General features: G+C 35.7%; 1 protein-coding gene across 1 annotated transcript in view; it reads left to right on the top strand.

Annotated features, from left to right (window-relative positions):
• Window positions 1–13,756, top strand: part of SESN3 (sestrin 3) — a 73,691-nt gene extending 59,935 nt beyond the window's left edge. Inside the window, exons 7-10 of the mRNA XM_036860372.1 lie at window positions 225–343; window positions 1,175–1,365; window positions 3,512–3,656; window positions 5,723–13,756. Coding sequence (XP_036716267.1) covers window positions 225–343; window positions 1,175–1,365; window positions 3,512–3,656; window positions 5,723–5,809 — 542 coding nt within the window. The 3' untranslated portion in view covers window positions 5,810–13,756. The remainder of the gene's footprint in view (window positions 1–224; window positions 344–1,174; window positions 1,366–3,511; window positions 3,657–5,722) is intronic.
• Window positions 13,757–14,645: the final 889 nt, after the last annotated feature.

Genomic DNA, 14,645 nt, shown 5'->3' on the forward strand with positions numbered 1-14,645 from the left:
GGGTAGCTACAGCTGAATGTTACGATTGCCAATATTTGGTAATGAAATTGTATTCAAAACTTCAGCTAAAGATATTTTATGTGAATTTAAGCCATGTAGTCAATATTGTCACTTTGGAAAGCCATGGAAAAGCTAAGCGAAAAAGTGGAGGAAAATGAAGCTGATTCATTTGTTCTAACTCCATATGGTTTCCTTAACACTAGATTGTTCATTATTGTCCTTAGATTTTGAGGATGACATGATTATAACATCTGATGTCTCCCGATATATCGAAGACCCTGGTTTTGGGTATGAAGACTTTGCCAGACGAGGAGAGGAGCATTTGCCAACATTCCGAGCTCAGGTATGAGATGCCTTTAATTCAGAGAAACTGGAGAAGAGATACTGTCATTTTAATGGTGAAATGTTGAAATGTAAATAAATTGACTTCTAAATAAATTAATAGAGCATTTCGATAGAATCTGTAAATAACTTTATTTAACCTAGTTTTCGGCCTTGTCTAATTTGATGTCCCAGTTGATGGATTATTATTTCAACATTAACCCCCTTAGAAGGCAAAAGGAAACTACTTTATTCAGTTACTTGCATTATTACATGATAGTTGTATAATGTCCTTTTTTGGAGAGGGCAGGGAGGAAATCAAGTGATATGTTCACATTTATAATAAAAAGGCATTTTGTAATAAGATCATATACATCAGTAGCTACAGGCTTAAGGGCCACCCCCTCCCCAGCCCTAGAAAAGAGCCATAGTAGTGATGTGGTTCATAAAAAGAGTATGAGTGTGAATAAAGACAGACTCCTCCGTGCTTGCTTCATATGATCTGCTAACCATCCGTGTCACTGAGTAGGTTTAGTCACATAGGAATATTCCAAGGTCTTCTGGGGTCCTTCCAAATGAGGGCATAGTTTGCACAGTACTTGACCACAGGAGGTAACCAGAGTTCATCACCAGTGTGCCAAACCCTGGACCCACCGAGGAAACAGCACAGCACTCCCATCTACAAACTGATGGGAAGCGTTCTTGGTAAAGCTACAAACTTGGAATTAGTGAAAGAATTACGGACTTTGAAATATCTCCACTTACTTGCTTCAGTAGTTATACTTAAAAACATAGTTAGACTTTAAATGGAGAGTGACCGTTTTGTAATTGGAGATACATTTTATTTTTTTAGGACTATACCTGGGAAAATCATGGGTTCTCCCTGGTGAACAGACTTTATTCTGACATTGGACATCTTCTTGATGAGAAGTTCCGCATGGTCTACAATCTCACCTATAACACTATGGCCACCCATGAGGATGTTGACACAACCATGCTGCGCAGAGCTTTATTTAACTACGTTCACTGTATGTTCGGAATCAGGTATGGTCATCATGGAGACAGTTTTATATGTTTCTAAGTGAAAATTCTGGCATGCGTCTTACTTCTATCCCATTGAGGAGTATATGCTTCTGGGGAGAAAATATTACATGTGGACTTCTGATTTTTAAAAATTAATTCTGTCTTATAGAAAAGCATTTATTTTTTGTTTAACTGTTACAAATCTTAACATGCATATATAACTATAGTAGTTAGAATCTACTAAGGAGGGAAAAGAATATCAGTAATCATTGGGGATAGGAGAGAATCACTCAATTTGAGAATCCTTACTGGACGAACTGGACATTTAAAAATGTATATATTATGTCCCTTTAGATAGCAATAAGAAGTGCTGGTTGGTTGGTTAGTTTTTGGAGGAATGGTAATTAAGGCATAAATAAAACTAGGGTAGAGTCCTCCCTCATAAAGCTCACATAAGCTCACATAAGAACACTGAAATGAAACTTAAGTCAATATAAATTAGTGGTCTCTAAATTTAGAAAATTAGAATTGAGAGGACAGGGAGTCAATGAGTGAATGAGACTGAATGGTCTAATCAGGAAAGCTCTTTTGGAGAACATCCTTTTTGAGCTGGGTTTTGAAGACTTTTATGGAGAGGGATTTGCAGAAAGAGAAAATCCCCTTCAGTCAACTGAATGAATACATTCAGTTGACTGAAGAAAATCCTCATTCAGTCAACTGAATGAATACATTCAGTTGACTCTATACTATATCCTTTCTGATATAGTATCAGAAAGCCTTTATGGAATGGAATTAAAATGCAATTTGTTAAGCAATGTGGTTTCTATAACTTTTTAAAAAATCCCAAATTTCCTGAAAAATCAACTAATAATGAAATAGTCCACCTAAAGGACACTATTACAATGGTAAATAATAAATCTGCTATTTGCCCATTTACCATTCTAGAAAGAATCATCACACTTTAAAACAGATATTATACCAACCTAATTAAGAAAAAGAAACACTAATAGATTTTAATTCAGTTGCAATAAATATTTATTATATTCAAGACAATAAATAACAAATATTATGGTGATTATATTTCTCTGTTAGATGCTACTAAATAAAGTTTATATAAAATCCTGGAGGCTTTTTTTTTTTTAAACTAAGCGTTATGTTTGGGTTAGAAAGTAACAGAAACTATAGAAGAGAAATCCCACAAGCTCCCACTCCTACATTTACCCTTGTATCTGCCTCTGTGCCTGTTTGCTCTTTCTTCTCTCATATTATGGATGAACTGTCTACATTCCTATGCTCTTGGGCATAGAATCCCATCTCCTCTCAGCTTCAAAAGATCCCTGTTCTAGCAATTCTCCCTTCTCCCTCCTGCATAATCAACTTTACTCTCTTAATCAGATCTTTCCCATCAGTATATAAACATGCTATTTTTTCTCTCATCATCTCAAAAAAAAAAATCTTTTCTTCATCCTTCTTTTCCCTCTGGCTGTTGCCTCATGTTTCTGCTCCCATGCACAGCAAATCTCTTTGAAAAAGCTTTGTATGTCTACTGTCACCATTTTCTCATCTCCCATTCTCTTGTGAACCGACTGCAGTATCAGGCTTTTATTCCTGTTATGTCAACAAAGCTGCTCTTACTGAGGTTGTCCGTGACCTCTGCATAGCTCCTTGCCGTGGTCAGTTCTAAGTAGCATCTTCTTTGACTAGTCAGTAGCATTGGACGCAATTGATTATCCTCTCTTCCTTGAAATGGGAAGCCCTAGACTCCTGCGTTAGGGCTCAAATGTCAGCATCTCAGAGAAGCCTTCCTGCCCACTCTATCTAAAATCACAATTCCCCTCCCAGCCTCCAGTTGCATTTTATCGCCATAGCAGTTATCACTATCTGATACATTGTATGGTTTTCTTTTTCATTTCTTTCTTTTTTCTCCAGTAGAATTTAAATTCCCCGGGTCCAGTGATTTTTGTCTATTTTGTTCATTTGTGTATCACCAGTGCCTAGGGGAGTAACATGGTGGCACATAATAGACACTCAGTAACTATTTGTTAGGTGAATTAACGAATGAGCTTTTGGTATTTAATTATTAGATAATTATTGTGTCTTAGTGTAATTTTAGAAATCAGAAATTTTGATTCTGTCATTCTAAATCTTGTTGTCATATTGCTTATAGGTATGATGACTATGATTATGGAGAAGTTAATCAATTACTTGAACGAAGCCTGAAGGTTTACATTAAGACAGTGACCTGCTATCCTGAGAGGACTACCAAGCGCATGTATGATAGTTACTGGCGTCAGTTCAAACACTCAGAAAAGGTGTGTTTCGTGACTAAACCTTTTACCGTAGACCAATATTCAATATAAGGAGTAATGATTATGAAAAAATTATACATGAAAATATTAATAAATTAGCTCCATCAAAGAAATGGAAGTGGCATCATCTGGCCATCTGTTTTTCTTTCAGGGATTTTAAATTAGGTTTTATTGAGTATTAACTAAATTTTGGTTATGTGTTTTGTCCAGTGTGCTGTATAAAGTAAAAGTTTAGCATTGACCTTTGAAAGATTGGATCTGAATATTGATATTTTAAAAGTACATTTGGGAAACTGTCCACCATCCTACTAGTAAAAATCAAACCTTCAGAGATGTTGTGTGAGCTATAATTGTATATTATTGTATGCCCAGAAGGCATATCCATTTAAAGATTATTTCACTCTAGCCATTACAGTTACCCTCTTAGAACAAGGGTTTCTCATTCCAATTTGGTAATTTGGTATTTTGACAATATAATGGATTTGGATCTTTTGAGCCAAATATGTTATTATATGAGGATATTTCTTTGGATTGAAATATATAGGAATCCTTATTTAAGACCTAATAAATGTTAAGGATCTTTACCAATATACTAGTACAGTATAAGTATGGCTATAAATCCTAGGTCTTTGACCTTAAAGGCCACGAATCTTCCATTTATATCACAGTTTCTAAGCTTGAGAAGAAAACCTTTTAGGGTCCTAATATTCACTCAATAACCATATGACTTTGATAAAGAACGTTATGACCTCAATCCCTAGCAGACTTTCTTGAAGTCTTAGAGCCGATCACACATCAGATAAATAAATACCTATTTGCCTCCAGCATCTCTCCAAGACGGATCGCTATGCTCTGCTTATATGTTTGCATTAGATTTTCTCCCTTTACTAGGTGGTATCTAGAAATTCTCCTTACTCATCAAGAGAATAGATCCAACAATACATCTAACCTATAGAAAGATATCAAAATAATCTAAATATATCACAACATATTTCTTTGTAAAATTTTGAAAATATGTGGGTATATAATTTAACCTATCGGATGAGCTGTATCCCCCCAAAAAAGTTAGGTGCTTGTTCACAGCTGTATCTGAAAGACTCTAGGCAAGCTATGCATATCTGAGTACCAGACACTAATTCCAAACTGCTTTAGGCTTCACATTTTCACTTTAATGTCTGCCAAGTACAGGCATACCTCAAAGATATTATGGGTTTGGTTCCAGACCACTGCACTAAAGTGAATATCACAATAAAGGGAGTCACATGAATTTTTGATTTCCCAGTGCATATAAAAGTTATGTTTACACTATATTGTAGTCTATTAAGTGTATAATAGCATTATGTCTTAAAAAACAGTATACCTACCTTAATTTAAAAAAATGCTTTATCACTAAAAAGTGCTAACCATCATTTGAACCTTCAGTGAGTCATAATCTTTTTGCTGGTGGAGGGTTTGAAATGTTGTGAGGATTCCCAGATGTGACACAGAGACACAAAGTGAGTAAACGCTGTTGGAAAAATGACGCCGATAGACTTGCTTGACGCAGCGTTGCCACAAACCTTCAGTTTGTAAAAAACACAGTATCTGTAAAGTGCCATAAAGCAAAGCATGATAAAACGAGGTATGCCTGTAAATAGTAAGAAATGTTTTTAAAAGCTCTCCAAGGAATAAGCATAGGCTATAAGAAACGTGGGGCTGAGTTTTAGCCATATAAAATTTTACAACTGGAAGAACGTGTAATTTGTAGGAAAATTGTGATTTGTAAAAATTAGTTTTATTTTATAACCCAAAAGATTGACTGGCTTTACATAACATCTATCCTAACAAAATTATTGGACGTTTTTAAGACTTTAGGGGTCATTTTTACTGCTCACTTTTTTTTATAAATGCAGTTTTCTTATGAGTATTACATCATGTACATGCATAAATATGCCCAGGCATGTGTGTTTGTGTATGTGTCTGTAATACCCATGAAAAACATTTGTGAATGTCTGATATATGAAAAAAAAAATTAAAGTTTTTTCAGTTGTTTATAATGGTCACTAAATTGGTAACACTTTCATTTCTAGGTTCACGTAAATTTACTTCTAATGGAAGCACGGATGCAAGCTGAGCTTCTCTATGCTCTTCGTGCCATAACTCGGCATTTGACCTGAAGCATCATCCAGGGAAAATGTCATATATGTGTAAAGACCTTTTCACATAGGATATACATCAGAAGCTGTTTGTGATGTAGCATCAAACATTATTCAATTCTCTAGTGTCAAAGTTTTAGCCGTTTTTTTGGGGGCGGCTGTAATGTGCAATGATGTTATTTTCTTTTTCTTGATGCTTAACATGACTAACAATTGCAAAAATAATACTGAGGAGCACTACTTGGCATTGTTTATAGTTGGGTTTTTGGATACTGATCATAAATCATGAACCTGGTTTGTTAATGCTTAACTTCAGTGCTTTGGGGTTTGTGTGTATGTGTATTTTTGTTCTTTCCTTTTTTTTTTTTTATAATATGGAAAAGCGCTTACAATCTGCTCGAGCAATTGTTTTTCAGATATTGGAATTCAGCAATGAATGACCTCCTCTGGCCATTCTAGAATTTTAATGTTGTGTCCTAAATCTGGTGGAGGAGAAGCATGCGCTGTTGAACTAAGCTGCTCACAGGACACTCATCTGTGTCCCCAGGAGATTATTTGTCAGGCACTGTTTATTTTTTTTTGTTTGTTTATTTGTTTGTTTTTTTTTACTGCTATTGGCGATAACATGAAATGTGATACAGCCATTGTCCATAATTTAATGTGAAATTGATCATGATGAATTCTATAGCATGCTACTGAAATGCCAAATTCAGCTAGTTTCTTTCTCTTCTGAAACAGAAGTTTCCGTTTTCCATATCAGATGTATATATTAAAAGTGGAATTATGCACAATCCTTTCTATCACTGACAGTAATCCTCAGTCATCAGAAATAATCAGTGCTTGCAGGGCTACTTGCAGTTCATTTAGTTGGCACATATAAACATGTACCCACATAAGACTGACCAAAAATTTTCTTTGCACATTTTTCTTTTCTCATAGTGTTTTCTATATTGCAGTAAGCGGAGGAAGGTTAATATACCTATATTTTTCCCTGCTAGGCTTTTAGAACTTATTTTCCATGGTTTTTCTTATGATAGGTTAAACAGTTTATTATTCAAAGGTAAAAATTGTGTTTCTATGCATTAATGTGATTGAACGACAACAACAAAAGAGTGCAATATGTTAAAAAAAATACTCAACAGACTTTCCCCCTATTATGTCACTGCAGAAGTGTCCTTTTAACAGAGAGCCATAAAGAAATTTGGTTCAGATTTCTTTATCGCCCAAGGCTTTTGCCTTCCTGGGGTTGAACAATGTTCCTTTCATAATGCCAAAGCATCCCCTTCCCCAGAAAAATCTCTTTGGACAACTGGTTAAAAAAAGATCTCAAGTCTTAAGGGAAGAAAAAGCATCCCAAAAGTCACATTTTTGCATTGGTTTATGTTACTTGATTAGATTATCTTCACAGAGCACAACGTTATGTGTTTATAGCTTTAATTTATATTATGTTAATGAACCAGTGAAGTGCCTAAAGAGATGCTTACAGCTATCCAGTAGGACACGACTGCACTGCTTAAACACTTTTTGGTTAACTAAGGGTGACTTGAATTTTACACAAACATGCTAATTGTTTTAAAACAGGTCCATTTTTTCATAGTGAATAAGATAGTTAAAATTTTCCATTAGAGTTCCCACAAAGATTTCATTTTAGACTTACTTGTTATCTAGGATTTACTTTTTTTCTCTCATGAAAGAATTGTGGACTAGTGTTCTGTTCAATCATTTTCCCCTTCCATTTATCATCCTTTTCTGGTACAATCCATTAGGTTGCTTTCTTTTAGGCTTTGTTCTAGATAAGAAAATAGAAAGATGACTGTAAACCTATGAATATGAGATAGTTCTGCATTTTTAGATTCCAGGATTTTGTTTGAAATCTTCCACTTGAGGAAAAAAATTGCTAATTTTTTTTGACAGGGTGGTTTATTTAAAGAGATTATTCAAAGAACTCGTTTCAGATCTAGTCTGTTTTGTTTATTGCATATACAATATGTTGATTTTATGCCATATCACATTATATAGATATGTGTTAACCACGAAGAAAGTCTTTAGGGGAATGGCAAAATACGAATGACAACATGCATGTCCATTTGACTTCCCTAATTTTAGAACTTTCAAGTTGAGGATATCCTTTACTCTTGACTTTTTTTTTTCTTGTTTTTTTTTACTAGAATTCTTTCAGTTAATATCCCTATGTTTTTGTGCAGGTGACCTGTATTACAGGATAAAAAATGATTTTTATATATTGAAAAGGAGGAGAAATTCTCACAGAACACCATATGAGCTTTAGACCAAAAGGGGAAACAAGGTTTAAGTAACTAAAAAGGCCACTTAGTTTTTGTTTTTTGTGTTCCCCCCAACCCCCCGGAAATGTAGGTAGTTGGAGTTGGGTTATGGAAATATTAGTGCCTTCACTAGATCTCTTTCCTAGCAAGGTTTCTTAGTAGCTCAGCATCGATCTGTCTCATCACTAATCAGGAAAATCAGTTGACTTGGAACTAGAAACAAAAACAAAACAATATATTTATGAACCTCACTGAATCAGCCTAGAAAAGTTGACTTTGAAGGTGCCAAAGCACCTGCCAAGATGCAGCATGCACAGCCTTCCAGGTTGTGAAATCCATTGTACAGCGAGTTTGCTGTGAACTTCAGCTAATGCAAACTTGAAATTCTGATGTGGTTTTCCAGGGTGGTATTTTTTCAGAGTATTGAATTTACTATGTAGTAATTTATAGTATAGCTTTTTATATTAAAATGTGATATTTTTAAAAGAGATATCTGGTTCAATTGGTGTATTGATGTGACTATACGATCTGCTAACCCACCCCTTGGGCTCTCATTGTGCCAAACTGAGATGTGCAGGTGTGCGTGAGAAAAGCACACGTGAATGGGAAGTCTCTAACTCCGTTGCTTATGATTTTCAAAATAGTCTAATAATCCACTGATGTATATGCTTGGTGGATAGCCGTTTACTTTTGAATTTCAAGTTTTCCCACTTCCAGTTATAACTCTCAATTTCTCAGATCACCTTAGGAAAATCCAACTACTCTCCTCTCTGAAGGTAAATCTTGAACCCAATCCCTTGACTGCGGGAATGGCCAGGCAGGTGCCTCCTTGGAGCCTTCTGATGAGGCTTCCTCAGATGGACTTGTGATAATTAGAGGAAAACAGGCTTTTGAGACGGGACAACTTATTATTTCTTCACCTTTTTGAGCTAAGGATACTATCTCAGTCTCAGGAAGAATCTTTGTCCCATTTGGGGACTTTTTAAAATAAAGAATGGCTAGTGTGGAATCTGGGGCATGGCCTTGGCCTGTAATTATGACTTTAAACCCAAATAATAGTGACAGAGCAACAGAGGACTGTCTTAGAACAGAAAACTCGATGTCAGCTTTATGTCAAAATCGTATTTGAACCAGAGCCCCTATTTAAATTGTATTATAAAGTCCCTTAAATTGGGATTGACCTATATACACTAACTAATATGTGTAAAATAGATAACTAATGAGAACCTGCTGTATAGCACAGGGAACTCTACTTCATTTCGCTGTACAGTAGAAACTAACACAACATTGTAAAACAAATATACCCCAATACAAAATTAATTAATTAATTAAGTCCCTTAAAATTTTTAAATGCTTCTAACAACTAGTTAACATTATTCCTGAGCAACTTTTTTTCCCACCTCATAGAGTTTTTAAATCCAAAATCTTAGATCTTTATGCCACAGCAAAATGAAATTATCAACGAACAATTAAAGATCTGTACTTAAAAATAGTTCACCACTTTCATGCAGAGCGCATGCATATATGATGGTAAGATTCTTTTAAACTCTAAGGACAATTCGTCAGGGAAAAAAAATTTCAGTGCATATTATAAAAATGATTTGCACTGTGCTAGTAAAATGAGGTTTTTGTTTTGTTTTATGTTGTGTTTTAAAGACAATTCTAAATCATTCCTCTGGAAAGCAAGACCTTAAACTCTTCTCTTTATCTAAGGGGACTTTTTCTTCTTTTATGCAAATAGACGGTCTTGCATGAAGTGAAAATTATGCAACAATAATGTTATATAAATAGTACAGGAAATTTGCTAACAGTATAATTCAACAGCAAACTGAAAGGTATATGGCTCCTCTATTCAGATCGAGTTTTAAGTTAACTAATTTCATAGTCAGAAACTATTCTAGGTGGCCATAGTCATAAACTATGTTTCCCGATTATATCCCTCTGGAGACTGAGAATCAAATAATCTTTCCTTAAAACAGTACTGTAACACGAATGTATTCATCTCAGTCAACAGAACTTCAGTGCCCCCTGTATGTGTAGATTACTTCCATGCTAATTTGGCTTCGTTAGTAGTATCCGCTCAGGTGAGACCTAGAACAAAAATATCTGGGGTGAAATGGATCATAGAGGTAGAGGTACCTGTCAAGGCAGAACCCTGTGAGGAAGGAAGAGTCTTTCAAAGAACACATGGACCATAATTCTAAGAGCGTGACTGCCCTCAGCATCACACACCTAATCTAAAGGAGCACTTCCTATTGTGGGAGCTTCTGCCTACATTCAGCCCGTCCTTTCCTGCCTGCTTTCTCTTTCTCCAAGTGCCTCGACCTCTACCACGCTCGCTCTCTTCCCCTCCCCTCGGCCCATCTTGGTCTGAGCGCCTTTTCACAATCCAAATGAAACACCACCAGCCACCTGCTGATCGTCACCAGCATTTACTTTCCCCAGTTACTTTTTCTCCATCCATGAGGAATACGGCTTGTCCCAACTCCCTCGAAATCCCTCTACCATCTAGCTATATCTTGGCTAACCTTTGCCCTAGACACCCTACCAGATCTAATGCAGCACCACGTGTAATCTCGTCCATCCCATACTGTTCTACCCTTTCACAGCTGCCAAAATATCTTGCTCTCCTCTACCTCATCCCCAAAGAGCCTATAAACTCAGAGTATCCAACCTTTTCATGGATTCACTCTCTGTTGTTCAGTAATACTACTTCCATATTTTAAATAAATCATAGAAGATTTTTGCCTTCTATCAAAGTAGGAATCTTTATATTTATACATGATACAGAAATTGAACTATTTCTACCATGCAGAATTTAGCATTTAGCAGGATTTTAAAGTGATTGAATTGCCATCTTAACCTGGATCTATATTTGGTTAGTGCAAGTTATTTGAATGTAAAGTGAAAATTCTCCAGCAATCCAGATTGATCTGTAACCTATAAATGGAACAGGAAGTTTCTGACATACGAATGGGTGGTGTTTCAGACATTTGTCTTATTGGTGTCATTTGGGCCTTGAAACACATTTCCAATAGAAGGACATATGATAAAGGATGTTTAGGTGGTCCCATTGGATCACAGAAGACCATTTGATTTATAATATAGATAAAATGCCATAAAATTGGCTACATAATGGTTTGATCAAGCTTCCCTAGGTTAGACTAAGCTTCTAACCCCTATTCCTACCCTATTCTCATTGGGGAAAATGAGCTACGGGATGAAAAGGGAATGCACTGCCTTCGTAGTCCGTATAACCATGGCTGCACTTCCGGTATATCCAGACAGTATCATTGAGGAACAGGAAACGCACAGAAGAGGAAGAAGCAGCAGTTCTTCCTCTATAGCCAGTGCCTGCTCAGTGTGGTCCATAGATGAACACTGTCAGGCTTCTAACGTGGGGCGTGTTTATCTACAGACGCTTGTCTGACCTGAAGACAAACCCCCCTTGTTTGAAAGTACAGATTATTATGATCTACAGTGGTATTTGGATGGCCTTCCACGCCCGTTCATGAACAACCCAACCTGATAACAGAGTCTAGTCAATTCCTTTAAGGGCCCAGAAATGAATAGATGCCCAGTTAAGAAATGAGACTTGAATGATGGAGACTGAAAGGATGGTTTTTATTAAATCATATGTCATGAAGTGTTCATTCTAGCTTTAAATTAATTATGACTGCACCACCATGAAGTCCAGAGTTGAAAACAGAAGGAATTTGGGGGCGGTGGGTGGGGGGATGCATATCTGATTCTTTTCAATGCTTGTGGAAATCTTTGAAATAATAAAATGCATACTATAAAATAGCCATTAGAACAAACACCCCATTTTACAGCTCATAGGACAGCATCAAACGTTAGTAAGTCTAAATATGATAAATGTAATTTTTGGTATGTAAATTTGCTAAAACAGTCTATTTTCTTGCACCCCTGAGTTTAACCTCTTAAAAATGAATGTATAATTTTAACAGAAAGAATATCAAAAGGAGAGACACTCTCTAGTCTTTAATGTTAAAATATTGTTTATGAATGCTGATTAGCTTAAGTATATGCATTATGACACTTACTGAATGAAACTGATTATACGTCTCTTTCTCGAGTTAGTCATTACAAATTGTCAACTGACTCCCAAATCTGATAAGGAAGGATCAAAAGGTAGGATAAAGGAAATGTATCAGTTGGGTAGCCAAGAAATTTCCTTCGTAATGTTGAGACTGTCCTCTCCTTTCTGAATTTCACTGGTTCGCTAAAATAAAGGGTAAGCGTTAAATGGTACCCTTGTTCATCAAGGAAAGAAAGTCATCCCAACTCTATATCTACTGCAGATAATTTCTTTTACATCCATATATCTTCCCTGGAAAGAAAATGCAATTTTTCCCTTCCTCTTTCTCCTCACATTTACTCTTTTCAATCTGATAAGATAGACACAGAAAGCAAACCACAAGCCAGTTTGGCATCTTCTCCATGCTAATAGAATACTCACAGCCACATGCACAGTTGGAGCAAGGTTACAAAGAACCCTGCCAGGTCAACTTGGAACATGGCCTTGCTACTTGGATTAGCTCCTTCAAACCTGAAAATAACTTTCCTGGTCATGGAAGAACTGGATGTATCCTTTAGCTTATGAAATAGGATTTGAACTTGAAATCTCTTTTTTTTTTTAACCTGATTTTGCAGAGCAGCTACATCATGAATGTATATATTAAGACTCTGTAGCTGAATTGCACATGAAATCAGATTGCCAACTTCTTATCTTTCAATTTTAGACATCATTTTATCCTTAAGTTGTGAGTGATATATGTAGCATGCTGTGAAACGTCTGTTATAGTTCTTTAATTCATCAGTATTAATACAGAGTTATCTTTTGCGTTCCTTGGTACTTTTTATTCCATGTAATCAGAAGCTGTGATGTTTTGCCTTTGTAGTCCTGTGCTTTGTTACTGTAATTTTTTTTTTACGAAGCACGTGACTTTGGACTAACGTGAGGCGGATGACGTGATCTTTAAGACTGCTATATATCTATCAGTCTCTTACTATATAAGGTTTTCAATTAGAATAAGCTTTTATCAAATAGATCATTGATGCAATTTAGGATTCACACAATTTTCAGTGTCAAATGGCGGTCTTACATTTATAGTTTCAATTCTGAAAATAGCAAACTTGCTAAACAGCCACTTTAAACTTGTTCTGGCAAATCAGACCCTGCTGTAGATATAGTCTAAGTTAGTTAACCATATAAGCCTTTTCAACTATTATGCCCTCCACATAAGTCAGCAGTTAAGAAGATTATAGAACCCATGAAAGCTTTTTGTATGTATAACTAGGTTTTATTTTTCTTATGTTGCTGATTCTACAGTTCTGACTAAAGCTGACCTGAATGGATCAGTTTTTGTGTAATATTCTAGTGCTTTAATGCCTCTTTTTTTTTTTTTTTGGAGGGATGGGTAATATTATTTGAACAGATGCAGAAGGAACTGTTGGTGAGTCAAGGCAAACACATTTGAAATAAAGGAACTGTGTATTAACATGTTAACAATTCATAACTGCACTTTTTATGACATTTTGAAAATCTATTTATAGGTACAGAACAATGGGTTTTGTTAAACTGTATCACATTTATACTTGCAGAAATTTATTTCATTGTTATTAGTAGGAATTTTATTGGTTCAATAAAATTGGCAAAACTGAACACTGTTTGCTTTTATGTATATATATTTAAATTAATATTGGAGTAGCATTCTTTCCTAGGTTTGTTTCTGCTTAAATTATTGGACAGGCATTCTGAAAGACATCAGCATTGTAAGAGTCATTGTTTTCCCCTTATTTCTTCGTGACCCACAGTTTTCTTGGGATATTTCTTACAATCACTTGATACTGCATTAATGGAATACTGCAATAGTGTAAGTTGTGCAAAACGTACAGTTATTGTTACCTTTGAAAATGTCCATTGTGATCTCAGCAATAGGCAAATTAGTTTCACTATTATCTCTTATTAACCAAAAATAGTAAGGTAGAATGAGGAAAGGGGCATTGAACCTGGGGTCAGAGCTTGAATTCAAAGCTCGTTTTTCACATTCTACTAGCTTTGTGACCTTAAGTAATTTGATCTCTAGGAACGTCGATTTCTGTACCACAATCTGAGAGGCATAATGCCTTCTTGAGATGGTTGTTTGAGATTAGGTGAAGTGTAATAATGTATTTGAAATATTCAGTACAGTGATGACTCTGAGCGAATAAATGAGAAAGCCCGGAGAATACTCTTGTTGCTAATTGAAATAAAGAGTTAGGAAGGAGAATTTGGGGGGAGGGGGGTTTATACATGTGTAATGTGAGGTGATAGTAAGACTCCCAAGTAGAAATGTAAAATAGTCTTTGGGAAAGTTATAGAGGATGTACAAAGCCTTTTGTGCAAGGTATTCCAAGGAGAGCCCTTTTTATTTCTCTTAGCTCGCTGATTGCATAAAAATTCATAGCAAAGGCAAGAACTCTCCCTCTGTGCCATGTGTCCAGCTGTACTGGGAGATCAGCAAAAACCAGCTTATTGCTGATTAGAGTCTGTCTTTTTCAATAATATGCAA

Source organism: Balaenoptera musculus, chromosome 8 (genome assembly GCF_009873245.2).
Source record: "Balaenoptera musculus isolate JJ_BM4_2016_0621 chromosome 8, mBalMus1.pri.v3, whole genome shotgun sequence".
Lineage (NCBI taxonomy): Eukaryota > Metazoa > Chordata > Mammalia > Artiodactyla > Balaenopteridae > Balaenoptera > Balaenoptera musculus.